Genomic DNA, 18,194 nt, shown 5'->3' on the forward strand with positions numbered 1-18,194 from the left:
GAACAAAGCCCAGCATGTGGACACGGGGGCGCCCCCAGATGTGTAGGCTGTGTCCAGACTCCCCTGTGGTGCAGCCTACACCCCGGCTTTGGGCGAGTTGGCCTTGGTCCCTTGTCTGGGCAGGAACTTCTCATCTGCTCCAGAACCATCAGTGGCCCCTGCAGTCTCTGCAGAATCAGAGTTCAGCATTCCAGGCCCCCACCGAGACCATGACTGGCTCTCCAGCATCATAGCCAGTGGCCCCCTGAGGCCATGCCCCGTCCTTATGACCGTTGGTCCAGCTGCTTCCTCTGCCGGGAGCACCTCAGCCACCGAAAGTCTAACAAGTTATGTCACTATCCCTTCCTTCCCAGGAGCCACCTCCTTCTCAGAGGTGGTCCCCCAGAGGAGTCCCTCTTCCCATGGCCCTGCATCTTTGGTGCAGGTCCTGGGGTACAGCCGCTGCAGGCTGCACTGGGCTACCATGCTCCTTTGGGGCTGGTCTGGGGTTCTTGGACTCAGCTGGCTCCCTGAGGGCAGGCCTGCAGGGTCTGTGGCCAGGCGGTCCTCGGTTCTGAGAGGAACTGAGCTTGGATTCAGCAGGTTAGGCCTCCCCTGGGGCATTGCCTCCCCACTGTCTGCTGGAGCTGCTCTCCTGAAATTTCTGAGCTGCTGATGTAGCTCTGTGTCCAAAACCTCGTGGGCTTGCTCTCAGACCCCCAGGAGAGGCCCTGGTCTCTTCTGCACCAGGAGTATACCTGGGCCCCTCTGTCTCCCTCAGCTTCTTAAATGCTCTACCTCCAAGCGGGTGCCCACCTCTGCAGGGATGTGTTCTCTGCCGGAGATGTCCCTTCTGGGAGCCAGCCAGGAGGACACAGTCCAGATGTGCCCCTGCCACATTCCCTGAAACCCTCAAAGCTCGGGTGTTCCAGCTCGGCCTCTGGGGCATGGTTCGGGATGCAGGAGCTCACCTTGGGGACCATCCCTCTGGTGCCAGCAGCGTGCGAGGTGCCCTGATGTGGGAGTACTGGGTGCGGGTCAGGAGGGGAAGCAGCACGGGCCATGTGCGTGAGCCTTGGACTTGCTGCTGCTCAAGGTGGGGAGGGGTAGGTGTCCCACCTCCAAGCCTGCTGCCCCCAGCACCCACCTCGCCTGGAGCGCCACCTTCTCTGCGTCCCAGAGGCCCTGCAGCTGGAGCATCTCCCGCACCTTGTCCCGTAGCTGCCGCTCCAGCCGTGCAGCCTGCTGGGCCCCTGGCTCCAGGCTGCCTGGCCCGCTGCCAGCAGACAGCCGCAGGTGGGAGTCAAGGTTCAGGCAGGCCGTTTGCAGGCGCCAGGCCGTCCTAGCTGCCTCTGCTCGCATGTCCGTGAGACCCCTGCGAGGCAAGGGCGGCACCCCCAGCTGAGCCTCAGGACCCAAGGTCATGAGCCGCCCAGATGGGCAGGAGCCAGTCATGTGGGCCCTTCTTTCTGCCCATAGCAGACCTCTCCCCTGACATCCTCAGAAGCCCCCAGCACGAGGCCTGGATTGTGGCCACATCCCAGCCAGGGAAGGGGAGCGGGGCGGCTAGGCCAGGCCAGGCCAGATGGGACGGCCTCTCTGACCTGCTGAGCCTGTCTCCTGCTGATATGCACGTCAAGGATCCCAGAGCAGAGGGATCTGAGGGGCCCTAACCCTCTGCCTAGGGATACCCTCTCTGCAGCATCTCCCAGCCGGCCTGCCCCTTGCCTTCTCTCCCCTTGCACCTCTGCCTACCTCACTCTGTCTGTGCTTCTCCCCTATCGCCCACCTCTCTTGTCCATTCCTCTGCACCCACAAGGTCAACCTGATGCCCCATGTCCCCCACCCTGGTGGGCCCAGTGCCCGTACCTCTCTGTGGTCGCACGCAGTTCAGCCAGCTGTATGCGGAGCGCGGTGACCTGTCTCCACAGGGGGAGGAGTTCCTGGGGCCCCCCTGAGCGTGTGCGTGTGCTCTGAAAACAAGAGGCTGGGTCTGCTTCAGGAGTGGTTGGCGTGAGGAGCCCTGCAACCCCTCCCCACAAGCCCCTCTTCCAGATGCCAAGCTGGGTTGGCAGCCACGGCAGGGAGCAGACCCAGCGCTGCTGTAGTCCTGCATCTCCCTTTCCCATGGGCTTACCTTCTCAAATAATGCAAATCCCTTGCTTCCCAGGGTATGGTGCTCACTCCCCCACCCTGAGGACCTGGGCCTGGGCAGGTGACTATAGCTGGGTCCTGCCCGGGACCAGGACTCACCCAGCCTGGTCTCCCTGCAGCCCTCCGCAATTGGGTCACCTCCTTCCCCCAGTGCAGGGAGGGGAGCTTCCCTTCCTCCCCCAGCACCAAGAGAGCAGCTCTGGGGGAGCCATAACATGTCCAGCTGTGGGGCTTGGTCCTCGAAGGTGCCAGGGACCCAGAAGCCTCTACCACTTGGAGCTCACAGAGGGGAAGTTGGAGAAGCTGCCCACTGAGACAGGGCTAAGTGAATTGGGGCAGTAATGGGGAAGCAGGAAGCCACTGCAGGACTGTAGGGGTGGGAGAGGGGACAGAGCTGGGGGCCGTAACGGGATGGAGCCATGTACGTCCAGTGGTGTCTGCCTTCCAGGGAACGGAGCTGAAGCCCAGGGGTCCTGAGTCTCCACACCACCTTCCCTGGCCCCAAACTCAGCTGTGCCCTGAGTGCTGACCTCCTGCGCTCCCAGCGGGCTCAGCACGTGCCCAGAGCTGCCCCCGCGCTCCCTCTGCCCTCCCTGCTTATTATAGGCGCCCCTGGAATGCTGCTTTCCAACAAAGCGCCTTCACTTCCTCCAGCTCTCAGGACACACACACCCTCTCTCCTTCATGAAGGCTTTGCCATCGCCTGTCCTGATCCCACATCCCAGCCCCCCCCCCCACTGAGCCCAGGAACACTTGGCTGTGTGCCCCCAAGTCCTCTGTGTGCTTGCCCTGCTCCACCGGCCCCCCATCGTGATCATCAAAGAGCAGGGATTAGACCTGCCCCCTGGAGGAGCAGATGCCTGGCCTGGCTGCCCAGGAACTTCAATTAACTATGTTAGATTCCAGACTTCACAGCTTCCGGAATGCAAGGCCGGGCTGGCCGATGTGGGGAGGAACAGTCACGCCAGGAACCAGCGAGGTCAGGAGCGCGAGAGCAGCACAGGCAACCTCCTGCCAAGCTCAGTAACTCAAACACGTTTCCTTGACCACAGCGCTCCAGGGGTGGCGAGAGAAGCCTGGGGCCCCTCCAAAGGGGGAGTCTGCCCACACTCAGGAGTGAGATCTCAAAGCTGCTTTCCAAATTGGGGTGCCAGCAAGGACTGACCAGAACCCATGCGCCCACATACACACACGAGCACACGCACAGCCCTGCCTGCAGGGTGCTGTAAGGAGGTACCGTGGATGGAATGTCTGCATGCCCTAAAATCTGAATGTTGAAACCTAATCCCCAGTGGGACGGGGTTGGGGTGGGGCCTTCAGCTTCCACCCTCATGATGGAGTTAGTGCCCTTGTGAAAGGGGCCCTGGGGAGCTCTCTTGCCCCCTCCACTGTGCGTGGGTTTGTGTGTGTTCATAGTGAGAAGGAGCTGTCCCCTGTCTGCACGCTGAATGGCCTCACACCTTGACCTCGGACTTCCTGTCTCTAGAACTGTGAGAATTAATGTTAGCAAGACATAAGTTCCAGTCTGTGGTTCTGTGACAGCAGCCTGATGGTAAGATGCGGAGTAAAAGTATCTTCCCTGTGGATATGGGGTCCCAAGTCAGCCTATATGCAGTTTTCAGTCTGAATTCATACAACCTGGGGTTTAAAAAGGACTCAGGCTGAAAATTTACTTCACTGGGCCCCAAAGACTGGGCCCCTACGCACCTGTCAGAAGCAAAAAAAATCCCTTCTGAAAGATGCCACCTCCTTTCCAGGTTCCAAAGAACTTTCACAAAGTTCTAAGAAAAATAAACAGCTCTTGGTTTAAAATTTAAAAACAAAAAAAAAATCTCTAAAGACACAAGGAAACAGAGCACTATGGTCAAGAGCCAGAAGAAACAATAGAATCAGACCTTAAGGAACTTGAGATGTTGGAACATCAAACACAATGGAGAACATACCTATTTTCAGGATGCCTCAGCAAGTAAACAAGAGGCTTGAACATGTGAGTTAAGAGTAAGATATTGGGAAAGAATCAACCAGAATTCTTAAAGATAAAAACCAGGATATTTGGAATTTAAACAAAGCAGACAGGGATTGACAGTGCTTGGACACCAGAGACAGACATGCTGACCAGGTAGGTGTATTTGAAGACATTGTCTCGATTACAAACACAAAGAAGACATGCCAGGATCAGAAGGCTGAGGGAGTCGGGGGTCCTGAGAGCAGTGGGTCTGCTTGGAGTCGGGAGGAGCGAGGATGCGCACAGGCAACACTCAGAGATGCGAGGGCTGCTTTCCGAAAGTAACAAAGACACAGCAGATGAGTCCGAAGCAGAATAAACAGAGAGAAGTCTGCAGAGACACACCCTAGTAAAACCACAGGACCACAAAGTCAAAGCCAGGATCTTAAAGCTGCCAGGTGGGAGGACAGATACCATCAAAGGCCCTGGGGGCCAACCTCCTGCCAGAGGACAAAGAAAGGGTCTTTAAAATACCGAGAGAGAACACCTGCTGACCAGCAAGACTTCGAGGGGGGAGATGAAGACCCTCGACCTGCCAGTCCAAGCTGAACTAGAGACCTGTCTTCTAGGACATTCATCTCCGCTCGATGGGCCCAAGTCCAGCCGCAGGAAGAGGTGGAAGCAGGGACGTGGGGCTGCCTCTCACAGGCCTCCTGCCACATGCAGGAGCCCTGCTGTCAGCCACAACCCTGTGGTGACTGACAAGGCCCTCTCAGTGACACGTGTAAAGGCACACTCTCCCTCTATTGCTCCTCCCCGTCCACGCAGCAGGAGGTCTACCTAGCCTTCCATGGAACAACAGCCACAGACGGCTGGGCACAGGGGATAAGCCCTCCTGTGTGGCAGCTGTGGCCCGGGCCTGCGGGGGCCCAGACAGCCGTCCTTTCCGCCTGACGCTGGTTGGACAGTGTAGGACGGCCCCATGAGGTGAGCTCTTCTGAGGGACATCTGTGTGGGGTCAGCCTGGGGCCCAGGAACACTGGACTCCCTTGGCTTTGGCTTTCACCTGGAAGCATTTTCCAGGTGGTGTCTGAGAAGAATCCTGCCAGTGGCGTCTGGAGAGGACAGTAGGAAGGCCATGGGGATACCTGACCCTCCCTTAGGGATGACCACAGCTGCGGAGGCCCACCTTGCCCCAGGCTGGGCCCCTTTCAGAGGACTGTGTCCAAGGACAGACCAGAGCAGAGGTGTGAATGCCTCTTTTCACTCAGGGGCCACAGCCTAGCCATGGGAAGACCTGGACCAGGGAGGAGAGTGGGGTTTCATCTTTCCCAAGCATCTCCCCCAGCTCACACCAGGGGTCTTGCTGTTAGAGAACAACCCTGAGGCTGTGGCCTGGGGCATTGTGTCCTGAACCCCTGCAGGGCTTAGGGCTCAGAAGACTGTGATCAGGCAAGCCCTGGGAGGGCCCTACTGGCACTGGCCGTGGGCTAGGAGCAATGGCGTGGCTCCTGACTCCTCTGAGCATCCCCCACCCTGCAGTCCAAGCAGGAGTCAGGCCTTGAGAGAGAGAGTCAGGCCTCTCTCTCAAGAATGGAGAAGGCTGTGCAAGAGCCAGGACCCTGTGCCCTCATTCTACTTTCCGAGTCTGATCTTGAGGTCCCGCCTATTCTCAAGTGAGGGCCTCCCTCCTCCAGTGCCCCCACTCTGTAGATTGCTGTGGCCAAGCTGGGTGGGGAACATGGGGTAGCAGGAGGTCAGTGGCCTTGCCTTCCAGGAGTAACCACAGCGAGAACCGATTCACCCTCTCCCGGCCCCCTCTGCATCCTCCCTGCCACCAGCCACAAACACTGGAGCCCTTGTCCCCCGCCCATGGGCACAGTGGGAGAGCACCTGTCTCCCAGTCCAGCGCTGGGCCTCCCTCAGCTCCAGCTCGCCCCGAAGATGGAGCATGCCGTCCGCCGTTCTGGCCAGCTCCTCGGCCAGCCTGTCGTTGGCCTTCTTCACCTGCTCCAGCTGTTCCCGCAGAAGGGCGTTCACCTGGGAGAGCCCCGTGCTCCTGGATGGGCCAAAACCACAGCAGCGTGACAGTGGGCAAGTGGCTTCTCCTTTGAAAGGCTCTCTGAGAGCCCAGCTCTACGCTTCCTGGGCCCGGCTGACCCAGCTCGGGTGTGAAGGTCCCCAGGCCACACCTAAGAGGCACAGACCACCTGCCACGGGTCCCCTACGGCTCCCCAAAGGGTGCCAGTATCTGAGTGCCCCCGGCACCCTCCTCCATCTCTGAGATGCCTACTCTCTCTCTCCTCCTGTGCTGAGCACTCCTGGCTGTGCTCCATGAGTGTGGCTGGCTCCGTCGCAGGGGCCGTGAGTCCTGAGACACACGAGAGGCGTGGCACTGGGAGCTGAGGGCACCAGGCCTGGGAGGAGGGCACAGGGCAGTGGAGAGAGGGAGTCTACACGCCCTGGGACGGGGGCAGCCCCCCTGTGACCAATCGGGTTCTTTTTCCACTGAAGCCGGCTGCGTAGGTTGGAGTGTCTCTCTGAGATCCAGCACTTCCGGGCAGGCTGCAAGGCCACAAAAGGGACCTTCTGAGCTCCTCTTTGCAACCTGGGCATCCTCTCCTCCTGGGCTGTGACCCCTCCCACCTCCCCCGCTGTTTTTGAAAACTGGTTTTCAAAATGCTTCTCAGCACTTTCCTTCCATTTCCAGAGTCCCTGAGGATGAAGCAAGTAACGGGAAGTATTCCATAAATGTTCTAACCTCCCCCAGGTCTGGATTTGCCGCTGGGCTCAGGGGTGTAACCCCTCCTGTCTGTCTTCCCTGCAGTGTGGAGATCTGCCCTTCCCTTCTGGGAACGGGGTCCTGGAGCTTGGGGGTCAGGGCTGCTTCTGGAGAGCTGGCGTTACCACCGGGAGGGTAGGGCACGGCAAGCTCTGGCCGCTGGTGAGCAGAGGGGTCCCTGACCATGCAGCCGAGGGGACCTGGGAGGTAGGACCAGAACGTGAAGAAGGGGGGTCTTGAGGGCAGCCCCCATGGGCGCTCGGGGACTGGCTGCGCTAACAGGGGCCACAGTTAGCTCAGGGGCCTGCCTGCAGAGTGGGCCAGGGCACTAGCCTTGGCGTCATCAGGGGCCTGGAGGGGGCATGCTCAGGAGCACAGGTTCTGTGAGACCCTCAGACCTGTGGGACCTGCACCCCACACCTGAGGCCACAGCCTGTGGGACCCCTCCCCACCCTGCTCTGCCCACTCCTTCCACTGCCTCTGAGGCCTGCAGCCAACATGTCTAGGCAAATTTGACTTGGAGTCACTTTAGGAAGAGACTGGCCAAAGGCCCCAAGGCATAGTGGGGTCTGCCACCTCTAGGGGTGATGGCCTAGCTCCCAATAGCCTTGACTGCCTCACACATCTCGACTCACCTCTGCTCAGCAGCCTCCAGACGGCCCAAGGCCTCCTCCAGGTCCACGCTGTGCTCCAGCTCCGACCTCCGCAGCCGAACTTCCATGCTCTCCAGGCGGGCCTGTAGCTGGAGAGGAACAGAAGCCCCCACCTGGCCAGTGGCTCCCCAGCCCCCAGGCAGGGCCGCTGTGGGTAAAGCCCTCCCCAAGGTGGGAGAAGGGGTGTCCCTCAGGCTGCCAGCAGGGGCCTGCTGAGGCTCAGGCCCCTCCCCATAAGGGGGCCGAGGGACAGGCATTCGCCTCTGACCCTATGCCCAGTGTTTGTGGCTGGCAGAGGAGGGGTCTCCAGGGCCTGTTTCGTAAGGGGCAGGATAGCTGAATTGGGGTCACTCTCCATTGAGAGAGCTGAAGATAGGGGTCCCACCCCTGCATCTGCACCCCTCCCCCACCCCGGTGCTGGAATCTGCGTTCCCATTGTCTCCTCTTGCAGGTGAGCAGGAGCATGGCCACCACCACAAGTGGGCTTCGTCCCCCCGCAGGCCTGGTGGAGAGGGGGGTCGTCTGAGCTGGACCAGGCCTGCCTCAGAGCCTGTGTCCTTCCTGGCTCCCTGCTGGGGCCTGAGCAGATGGGGAGCCTGGAGATCCAAGGGGAACAGGAGGTGCCAGGGGTTGCCCCCAGCTGTGCCGACCCAGAGCACACTTGGGGTGTTTGGGGAGGGGAACTCAGGTCCAATAGGCAGGCTGGAGGCCTGGGCAGGGGCTGGGGGTGCCCAAAGAGCAGGCACACTGGCCACCCTGACCCCCGCCCCACCCTGTCCATCTGCTCGGGGGTGACGCTGGGGAGGCCTGGCCCCTTCAGGCGCCTGCACAAGGGGGAGGCCGGACGCCCATGGGATCCGGCCATGTGCGCTGAGCTGCGGGGTCTGGGAGTTCAGCTCTGACTCATGAGGCTTACTAATCTGTCCGCAGGATTTCTGGCTTCTCTTCCTACCCCCGGTTCCCAACATCTCCCCACCCTGTGCTAGGAAGGTCCCCCACCCCCACAACTGGGCCCAGGCCACAGACAGCCCCGGAGGGCTGGAGCTTGCTGATGTCCTCCTGGTCCTGACAGGGATGAGGACACCGACCCTCGTGGTCCTGCCTGAGGGGTGCAGTAGGGGTGAGGCAGCAGGGAGAGTGGGTGTTTAGTGTGGGGGCTGTCGATGCCCTTGGGTAGCTGGCACGGGTCACTGGTCATGCTCGGAAGGGCCAGCCCTGGTTCAGTCTCGGCTCCAACGCAGGCAGCACGGCCCTTGGCAAGTCTGGCTGCTCTGAGGAAAGTGGGGTCATCTATCCTGCCACGTAGTGCAAGGAGGACTCTGAAGACAGCAAGGGTAGGGTGGGCCAGACGCATAGGAGGCCCTGAGCACCCCACACGGGGACCGGGCATCCTAGCCCAGTCCCACTCAGGAGCCATGGGGCTTGGAGGGGCAGACCCTGGAAAGAGGCTCAGGCCTGGCAGGCTTCCTCAGCTTTCTAGTATGGGTTCGCACCTGAACAACAGGAGCTCCCCCAACCCCACACTTTATAACCACATGGCCTCTTGCTGCGGTGGAAGGCACTGTAGGTGCCCTGGGGACCAAGGACTGAGGACCCCCTGGTCACAGCTGTCCTCTGAGGTCTGTGGTGACCTTGATTGTCAGGAAAAGGTCAGGGGAGCAAAGCCAATTCTCTACAGGCTCTGTCTGAGGGATGGGGCCCATTCCTAGCAGACCCCAAGAGTGAGGTACTGGGGCCAAAGGCTCAGGATGACCAGGTTGCCCCCACAAAGCCCCCAGGCAGCCAGGACACAAGTCCACACTTCAGAGACCAGGGGAGAGGAGCACTAGGAGGAAGAGGGGCCTGGACACCCGCCTATTCTCACCCTCCCCTCTCCAGCCTGTTTTCCGATCTGTGGCTTGGGGTTTGGTTTAGATGTGCCGTGGCTGAGATCCCCTGTCACTGTGTCCCAAGACTCAACAATGGTCCCGGCCCTCTGACCACCAGTCTCAGGAGGTGACCACCCTGCCGCAGGCCAGGCTGCCGCCTTCTGCTTGTGCCCACATTCCCGAGATACACGCTTACCCGCTCACTGAGCGCATGGTACCTGCCGGCCAGCTCGTCCTGCTCAGAGCCTGCCTGGGTCAGCAGGTTCTCCAGCCTGGACAGCTCCTCCTGCAGGAGCTCGTTCTCCTCTTGCACACGGGCCGCGATGGCCAGCGGCTCCTGTGTCCCTGGACGGGTAGCACCAGTGTCAGCCTGGGTGGCCGAACCAGGGTCCCCCTATCTCCTCAGCCACCACACCCTGTCCAGTGGGCCTCTGGGCCCCTCACTGGGCTCCCACGGCTGGTCTTCCCTGCTTGTCCAGGAGGGTCCCAGGTCTGACCTGGGGACCCTGGTTGGAGTATGTGGGCTTCATGCTCCAGGCCTCCCTCCCTCTCCTGCTGGAGGACTAGACACCGACGGCTGCCCTACCTCTCATCCACATCTCTAACCCCAACACAGTCCCAAACCAATTAGAGTGGAGGGTGTGGGAGTGGCCTGGACTCTGGGGACCCCCTTCCCCTGTGAAGCAGTGAGAACTACTGATTTGGGGTAACCAAATCACATCTGAATAGTGAGCTGCTTTTCTAAGCACACAGTGGGCTTTCTTCTTCCTTGGCACACACCTTTTGTGAGTGACTGGTTCTGTCAGGAGGCTGGATAGCCCCTGACTACAGAAAGGGGTCTCAGGACACACAAATGAGAGAGTCACTTGCACTAGTAAGGGCCAAGTGGCCTGATCAGCTGGGTGGCCTGCTGCGGGGACCCATCTGGGGGCCAGTCCCTCAGCTGCAAAGCCTCTTCTTGCAGCAGGGAATGGGGGGAGGGCTGGGTGAGCAGAGGGCTGGGTGGGCTGGGGGGACTAGCTCAGTGTCTGTGCTTCCTGGGTTTTGACCTTCAGGATTTTCACTCATCTAATGAAACAAATACGATAAAATCCAGATGGCTGGTCACAAATGTGTCACAAACAGAAATGCAGCGCTGGAGAGTCCTTGTGGCTTCATGGTAAACACACTGTGGGTCTTGACATAGGACCCCTGTGGTGACCCCTGTGGGAGGGTGTGGTTCTGTGCCCCATCACACCACAAGATGACAGGCCTGGAGGGGCCAGCCGAGGGGGACACTATGGGGCAGGTGAGGAAGCTGATGGCCCTGTGGCTCCCCTGGTGCCCACCCTCACCTCCGTCGTCACCCCTACCACCGTCCATCACCTTGATGTGGTTCGTCCCCCAGGCTGCCAGCCACGATCTCACGGATTCGGGCGGGCAGAGGCGTGGGCAAAGCCCTCCAGCCTGCCCCACGAACGGTCAGTGTCCGGGCTTCTCTGGTGGCCATGGGACTCAAGACAGTGTCCTCCAGCCTCTGAAAAATAGTCATGCAGACACACTGGAAGCTGGCAGCCTCCTGGACAGCTGCCAAACACCTTCCCACAAGCTCACTGGGGTTAGTGGGGCAACCGCAGGGCTCCCCGGCCCCCAGCAGCAGTGCCCTGGAGAGGACTGCCTGAGGCTATCTCCCAGAGTACATGCCTTGGTTTCTCTACTTGCAGGGTGGGACAGCACCCTGCCTGCCTGGGATGTGTCCTGAGCCCTGGGGGCCAGGAGGAGACACCTAGCCTAGCTGCTCACGAGCGCCCTGCCCTCTGGTCCTGCTCCATCCCTTGGGGGCCGGGCTGAGTGTTCATACCGGGCCCCTCCAGAGAAACTGGGAGGCAGTTGCCCTTGCTTCGGTTATGGGACCCAATCTGGCACCCCCCCTGTGGCACACAGTCTCACCACTTTGGCTGTGGGGGTTCCTGAGAGGGACTGGCAACTTGAAAGAACCTAGACCCACCCATCCACCTCCCTGCCCACCAGGAAGGGCACGAGGAGGCCCTGGGAGAGAGCAGGACAGGAACCAAGGGAGGGGCTATGGGAGGAGAGTGATGACAGCCTTCCTTCCTGGCCTGTCCAGAGTAGCTGACCTGCTGTGGGAGAGGTCTCAGGAGGCCTGGAAGCAGGCAGGAAATCCTAGGGTCCTGGATACCCAGAGGCTGGGGCTGAGGGACCCTGGGCTCTGCTGGTGCATTGCTTTGGCCCTGGGGATTCTCTGCCTCATTAGGTGAGCAGAGCTGGGGGAGGGCCACGGGCGTCGCCCTCCAAACCCCAGGCCGGACAGGCCCTTCTTGCCGGGTCTAACTGCAGCTCTGGCCCTGGGAAGGACATCCAGGGGCCTGCACCCTCTCTGGACATGTAAGTCTTCTCAGGGGATCCTGGAGACAGATGTCTGCTCCCAGTGACTCTCCAGGGCTGTAAACCGGGCTCCTCCTGTCACCCCCTACCCAGTCCCAGATGTGCTCAAACTCACCCCTCCTCTAGCTTTCAGGATCCCTCTCCTTGTGGTTCCTCAGAGCCTGCTCGCCCACCCTGTGACTCTCCAGATCTCCCTCCCAGCCCGGGGTCCCAAGGAGTGACCTCCTACTGCCAGTCCCCTCCCTCCTCTGATTTCCTCCTAGCTCTCTCTGAAGACCTTCTCCAGGTTCAGACCCCTTCACCTGGCTCTGTCCCTCAGCCCCTGGCTGGTTGGGGTGGAGGGCTTCCTGGGCCTACCCTTGTTCTGCCCACTCCACTGCCCTGGTATTTCTGCCCACATGCCTCCAATTCTCCCCGGACACAAGGCATGTTCCACTTGAACCAGACTGCCAGGAGTCACCCCCAGACCTGGGCTCCTGCATGACACTTGGTAGGGCCCCATTCTGATCCCCAACAGCAGCCCAGTTCCTGGACCATCACTGAGCAAATACCACTGACTGACTTCCACTGCCCTCCCCCTGGAGAGAGAACCCTAGTCTTGGCCCACCTGGGACCCAGCCCTTCTTCAGGCTGGAGTCTTGCTTTGCAGGAGGATGTTTGAGTTTGACTCAGCAGGGGGCCTTGGGAAGGCGCCATCCCCCCCACATCTCCCCCAGATGACCCCCTTCAATATTACCCCGGGGTGGGAGGTGAGCAGCTTGCCTTGGGGGCCTGGGAGGACATGCCTGCTACCCTTTCTGGGCCAAGCAAGGCACGGGTGCCAAGACCATCAACCGCCTCTAATGTCTTCCCGGGAGGCAAGGCGGCTGAAGGGGCTAGGCCTTTGTCTGCCCTGAACCCTGTATTTGCACTCGGGGGAAACTGAGGCTCAGCGGGGTAGCGGCCCCGCTGTAGGAACAATGAACTCCAGGAAGCTCTCCCTCCGAGGCCCGGAATGGCTCTGCCCCTTCGCCCTCCCCCACCCTCCCCGCTCCCTCGGGCATCCGAGGCGCCACCCGCTAACGGGAAGGCAGCAGCGCCGCATAAACTTGACTCATTCCTAACATTTACAGAGGGTCACTTATTAGCCGAGACGTCCCAAGAGGCGCTGGGGGCGTAATGGGTTCCAGCTGTGGCCGGGTGCCTGCGATGGGCCGTGGCCCAGCTGGAGCCAAGGGGGCGCGGCGGGGGGCGCGCGGAGGGGAGGGACCGTGGGGTGTTGAGGGCGGGGAAGGGGCAAGCCCTGAACGGGGAGTGGGAGGGGCAGGAGGGGAGGGCGGCCGGGCAGGGGGAGGATAGGGAGGGGGCGGGTCCGGGAGGGGAAAGGGAAGAGCCAGGAGGGGGCGGGGCCAGGAGAGACGCCTGGTTTCCATCCGGGGCGGATCGCGGGGCCTCACGGACCTGGGGGCAGGACCTCGCTGCTCTCTGCCTGTTCCGGGCAGCCTTGAGTCTGGCCCACAGAGGCTGCTCACTCCGCCCCGGGACCCTCCTCCCCAGCTGGCTATTTGTGGCTTGGCTCCGGTGACTGGGCGTCAGCGTGTCCCGGCAGTGCACAGGGAGACTTCGGGCTACCCCACTCCCCGCCCCGTCCCGTACTCTCAGCCCGTCGGAGGGCTGGACGTCGGTTTCCCCAAAGACCTCAGACTCATAGTTGAACCCAGCCATTACCCTTCCTCCTGCCCCCAGCGCCCTCTTCAGCTCAACTTGCACTAAAGGCGAGCTCCCAGCCCCTGTGTGGCCCTGTCCATGGAAGCAGATCCCTGCCTAGGGGGCCAGGCACCCCTTGGTCACGGTCACCGCTATGCTCCCCACTGCTCCACTCTCCACTGCAGCTGTGTGGAGGGGATAGCCTGCACGCGTAGGAACCTGGGCTCCCCTATCTATCCCCCACCTGGATCAGAGTAGGATTCCCCATGAGAATTGGGCTGGGGTCCCTGCCCTACCACAGCCAGCGAAAGCTGTGACCCTGGGTGTGTCTTCTGCCTCAGCTCCTCCTTTGTGAAGTGGGAGGGGGCATCCTAGAGCCCTGGGGGTGCTGCAGCTCTGTGGAGGGTGCCGTGTGAAGTCTGCGGGACAGGAGGCCTCTCCAGAGGGCAGATGACCTTGTAGGTCAGGAATGGAAATCACGAAGAGCAAGGTCACTACTTCCTCTTGCTGGGGCAGCATCAGTAAGTCCCTGAGTGTCCCCTCTGGACGTCCAGGCTGCTAGGGACACGGGGACACAGCCAGCCTATGACCCAGGCGGAGAGAAGGATGGGTTCACAAGAGGAGCCTGGCATCTTCAAGATGGAGAAGGTGAGGCTCCCTGTACCCGACTGAGGGGGATCTTTGGGTGCCCCGGAGTGAACCACCCCAGGGGCGGTTAGGGAGGGGCACCAGAACCTCTCATTAAAATCACCCTGGTAGACAGCGTCCTGAGGACGATCCCAGCTCAGCCAGGTTAAGGCTGCAGCGTCCTAAGGCAGCAGCAGACCTAGGGAGGGAGGGAGACTCCAGGGGCTGTCCTGGGCGGCTCTTCGCGTGGACCCGCCCGCCGCTGCCAGGGCCAGGCGGCCGAGCTCCCACAGTGCCGCCGTGTGGCCGCTAGAGGCACTGCAAGAGGCTGCGCCTGTCCCAGCCCTTGAGCTAGGAGGCTGCGGCAGGGGGACGTGCAAGGGTGCAGGGCTCACTGGCCCCGCTGAGAAGCCACGAGAAGTGAAGGTCATGACGGTCGGGAGCCCTTATGAGTGGAGTGAGGCAGGGAACTCACCACTGAGGATTTCTTAGCGAACATTGTCACACCCACTCTTGTCTACTTTATGGGTGAGGGGGCTCCCCCAAGGTCATGCACTCATAAAAGGCAGAGTTAGGACTGAGCCACCTGTGTTGGTCCTGGCACCTTCCTGGTGGCTGGAGACTGGGTCTCAGCAGGCATGCTGGCCTCAGGTGTCCTCCCCAGTGTGGCACGTCCCTGAGCCCAGGGAGATGGGCTCTCGAGACCCCCGCCCCTGTTCTCCTCCCTGTTTGCCCGCTCCAGCCCCCCCACACCTGTGGGCGCCACAGGCCTTTCCGCATCCCTTGGCAGCAGGCTTTGGCCCTTGCCAGGAGCGCGCACAGCTGGGAGAACATTTCTGAGGACAGGGCCTGCAGCCAAGGCCAGCGACCGGACATATGCTTGCCATCTTTCCGTGGCTTGGCCTGCGGCAGAGAGGGCCCTAGCTGGGGTGAATGCCTGCCAGGTTCCGTTTCCTGAGGAAAAAGAGCTTCTTTGTGTCTGGGGTAGCACCTGGCCACTGACTGCTGTGTCTCAGCACTGGCCAGTGTAGATTTCTATGCATTTGTGGAGCCCTCTGGGGCACTGGGTATCACCCCAGGAGCAGGGCCGTGCTTTTATGGGGGTCCGTTTGGTCCTCAACTCATAATAAATGGGAGATGCGGGCCAGACACTGAACAGGCATCTGGGGGAGAGGGGGGACAACTTGTCATTTATCTCTGTGTCCCCAGCATGATCAACGCTTGGCACAGGTCACCATGTGAATGGCGGAAAACCCAGCCTAAGGAGCAAATCACCAATTACAAACAATTTATATTAAGGAACTCTTGGAAGGGCAAGGGCCCTGTTGGTCTTGTTTGCTCCTGTGTTTGCAGTGCCCACACAGACCTCCTAGAGGAAGTGGCAGGCGAGCTGTCCAACAGCAAGTGGGGACACAGATCAGGTGTCCAGGTAGAGGGAAGAGTGGAAGCAAAGGCAGTGGGGAGGGTTCTCAAAGTCTGTGTGGGGCCTGGGGGAGGAGGGCGCAGAGGACATTGTGGAAAGCTTGAATGCCTGCCCCCTTGGTGGCTGTGCCACCACAGTCCCCTTGGACCCTGGGTGGCAGCAGGAAGGGCAGTGTGTCTGAACAAGGACGGGGATGTGGCCCATCTGATCAGCATAGCTGGTTGATCTAACCAGGTCTGTTGTGACCTTGGCTGCATCAGGGCAAATGGACAGAAGATTCAAGATGGGCCGGCGCCTCGGTCTCTGGCTGGCTTGGAAGGAGGACAGACCATGGCCCTTGGCAAGTGACTAATGGGGGCTTGCCACACTGTGATGCTTTCAAGCCATCCCAGCTCCTGTCCCATGGGTGGGCCCCCTCAGCTTCCCTCCCACCCCATCCTGTCCCATCGCACCTCATCTTCTGTTATGCTCCTAACACATGGCTCCAGCAAGCCTGCCTTCTCCTTACGTATCACTGATTTTTCTCTCTTTCAGACCTTTCTTATAGACTCAAACTGTTTTAGTTTATACCACTCTTAAAAAAAAAAAAGTGTTGCTCCTACATGCCCCATGAGGGGACCTTGCAGTCAGGGTCACCCGTGATCTACATGCTGCTAATCCCAGTGGTCCGTGGTCTCCACTTCCTTGATCTGTTAGCAGCAGGTGGGTCCCACCTCCTCCCTGAAACACTGTCTTCCTGACACCACCCCTCCCAGCTGTCCTCACGACATTGGTCTTGGTTTCCTTGGCTGGTTCCTTCTTGCCTCCCTCATCTTTGAGTGGAGAGTGCTCCAGCTCCTCTTTCTATGTACACACACACACCCGGCTACTCACTTGCCAACAACCCCAAATGTCTATTTCCAGCATGGAGCTCCTCCCTGAGGTCAGCTCCGTACATCCACTCACCTCCCTGCTCTCCCCACTTGGATGCCAGTAGGCTTGTCCTGGCCAAGATGTTCCAAACAAAACCTCTGAGCACAGTGTAGTCAAACGAGGTGTTAAAAAAACAATATGAAAACCCCCATGTGTTTGGAAATCAGGGTGTTTATACTTCTAGAGAACCCATGGATAAAATCAAATGGATATTAGGAAACAGTTTGAACTGGATAATGACAAAAATTATTATGACAAAATGTATGGAAGGTAGCAAATGCATTGTTTAGAAAGAAAAGCAGACCTTAAAAAAAAAAAAAAACAACCAAAAGATAGTGGGAAATGATACAGTTGCTGTGGTAAACAGTGGGGGTGGTTTCCTCACATTAAACCAGGAGTTACTGGGGGACCCAGCAACCCCATATCTGGGTGTATCCCAAAAGGAGTGAAGGCGGGACTGGAAGGGAGATTTGCACATCAATGATCCAGCAGCATATTCACACAACCCAGCCGTCTGTGAACAAGTGAGTGGAGACATAAAAATTGGTCCAGCCGCACAGTGGAGCACAATCCAGGCTTGCAAAGGAAGGATGCTGTGACCACGGTGAGCGCATGAATTTCACCCCCCCCCCACCAGGGACACTGCGCAGAGTGAAATGGATCAGGCACAGAAGGAGAGTTAGTGTCTGACCCCACCTCCGAGGTCCTGAGAGGAGCCAAATTTATGGAGGCAGGGAGCAGAAGGCGGGTGCCAGAGGCTGAGGTGGGGGTGGGGAGACTGTGTTTAATGGGGACAGAGTTTACGTTTGAGAAGGTGAAAAAGTTCTGGAGATGCTGGCGGTGATGGCTGCACATGTGTGAATGGGCTCAATGCCGCTGAACCACACACTTAAAAAAACGGTGAAAATGGTAAATTCTATGCCTAGATACATCTATATTTACCATAATATTTTAAGAAGTTAAAAAAAACCTTTAAGATTTTATTTATTTATTTACCTGAGAGAGAGAAAGAGAGAGAGCATGCACGCGCACGTGTGCAGAGAGAGAGGCAGAGGGAGTGAGACCGGAAGAAGGAGAGAGATTCTTAAGCAGAATCTACACTGAGCACAGAACCCAATGCCAGCCCCGATCCCACAACCGCAGGATCATGACCCAAGCTGAAATCAACAGTCAGACACTTAACAGACTGAGCCACCCAGGCGCACGGTTAAAAAAAAATCTTTTTTTTTAAAGACACCTGCAAATTAATGAGATAAGCACGCATCTCAAAAAGTCAGATGAACAACAATCCCAAAGAACTGAAAAGCAAAGGATAATAAGTCTATACATTAATGGACCAGAAGGCAAAAATACTGGAAAGAGGATCAACCAATGGCTGAAATCAGAAAAGGAAACGTGGTATCGCTCAGGGTGACCGACCCCTCTTGGCCTGCCCCGGGTCCCCTCAATGTCACACGGGAAGCCCCGGCTCTCCAGCCCCTCAGTTCCAGGGGCCGGTGGCCACCTGCTTCAGGTCCTCAGTCATCAGAACAACAACAAAAACATACTGGAAATAACTTCTGTCAGTAAGTCTGGAAATTCAGATATTGTGGACAAATTCCCAGGAAATTATCATTAATCAGAACCTATACCCAAAAGAAAGAGCATCTGTTTCGGTAGTTCTTAAAGGGACTGAACCCAGAATCCAGAGCCCTCTGGTGTTGGCCCCCTGCCCGGGCTCTCCCGTCTCTCTGCTCTGGGCCCGGATGCCCCAAGAACCCAGCTCTGAGGAGGAGGCCCC

General features: G+C 59.1%; 1 protein-coding gene across 11 annotated transcripts in view; it reads right to left on the minus strand.

The window, feature by feature from the left end:
- The window catches only part of CROCC2 (ciliary rootlet coiled-coil, rootletin family member 2), a 62,292-nt gene that overhangs the window by 41,845 nt on the left and 2,253 nt on the right, over positions 1-18,194 (minus strand). For all 11 annotated transcript variants that reach the window (XM_082689734.1, XM_082689736.1, XM_082689733.1 and 8 more), the window contains exons 2-7: positions 10,747-10,897; positions 9,578-9,726; positions 7,496-7,602; positions 5,972-6,137; positions 1,849-1,952; positions 1,127-1,354 (exon numbers count right to left, since the gene is read on the minus strand). In XM_082689734.1, coding sequence (XP_082545860.1) covers positions 1,127-1,354; positions 1,849-1,952; positions 5,972-6,137; positions 7,496-7,602; positions 9,578-9,726; positions 10,747-10,897 — 905 coding nt within the window. The remainder of the gene's footprint in view (positions 1-1,126; positions 1,355-1,848; positions 1,953-5,971; positions 6,138-7,495; positions 7,603-9,577; positions 9,727-10,746; positions 10,898-18,194) is intronic.

This window comes from Mustela nivalis (assembly GCF_964662115.1).
Source record: "Mustela nivalis genome assembly, chromosome: 11".
Classification (NCBI taxonomy): domain Eukaryota; kingdom Metazoa; phylum Chordata; class Mammalia; order Carnivora; family Mustelidae; genus Mustela; species Mustela nivalis.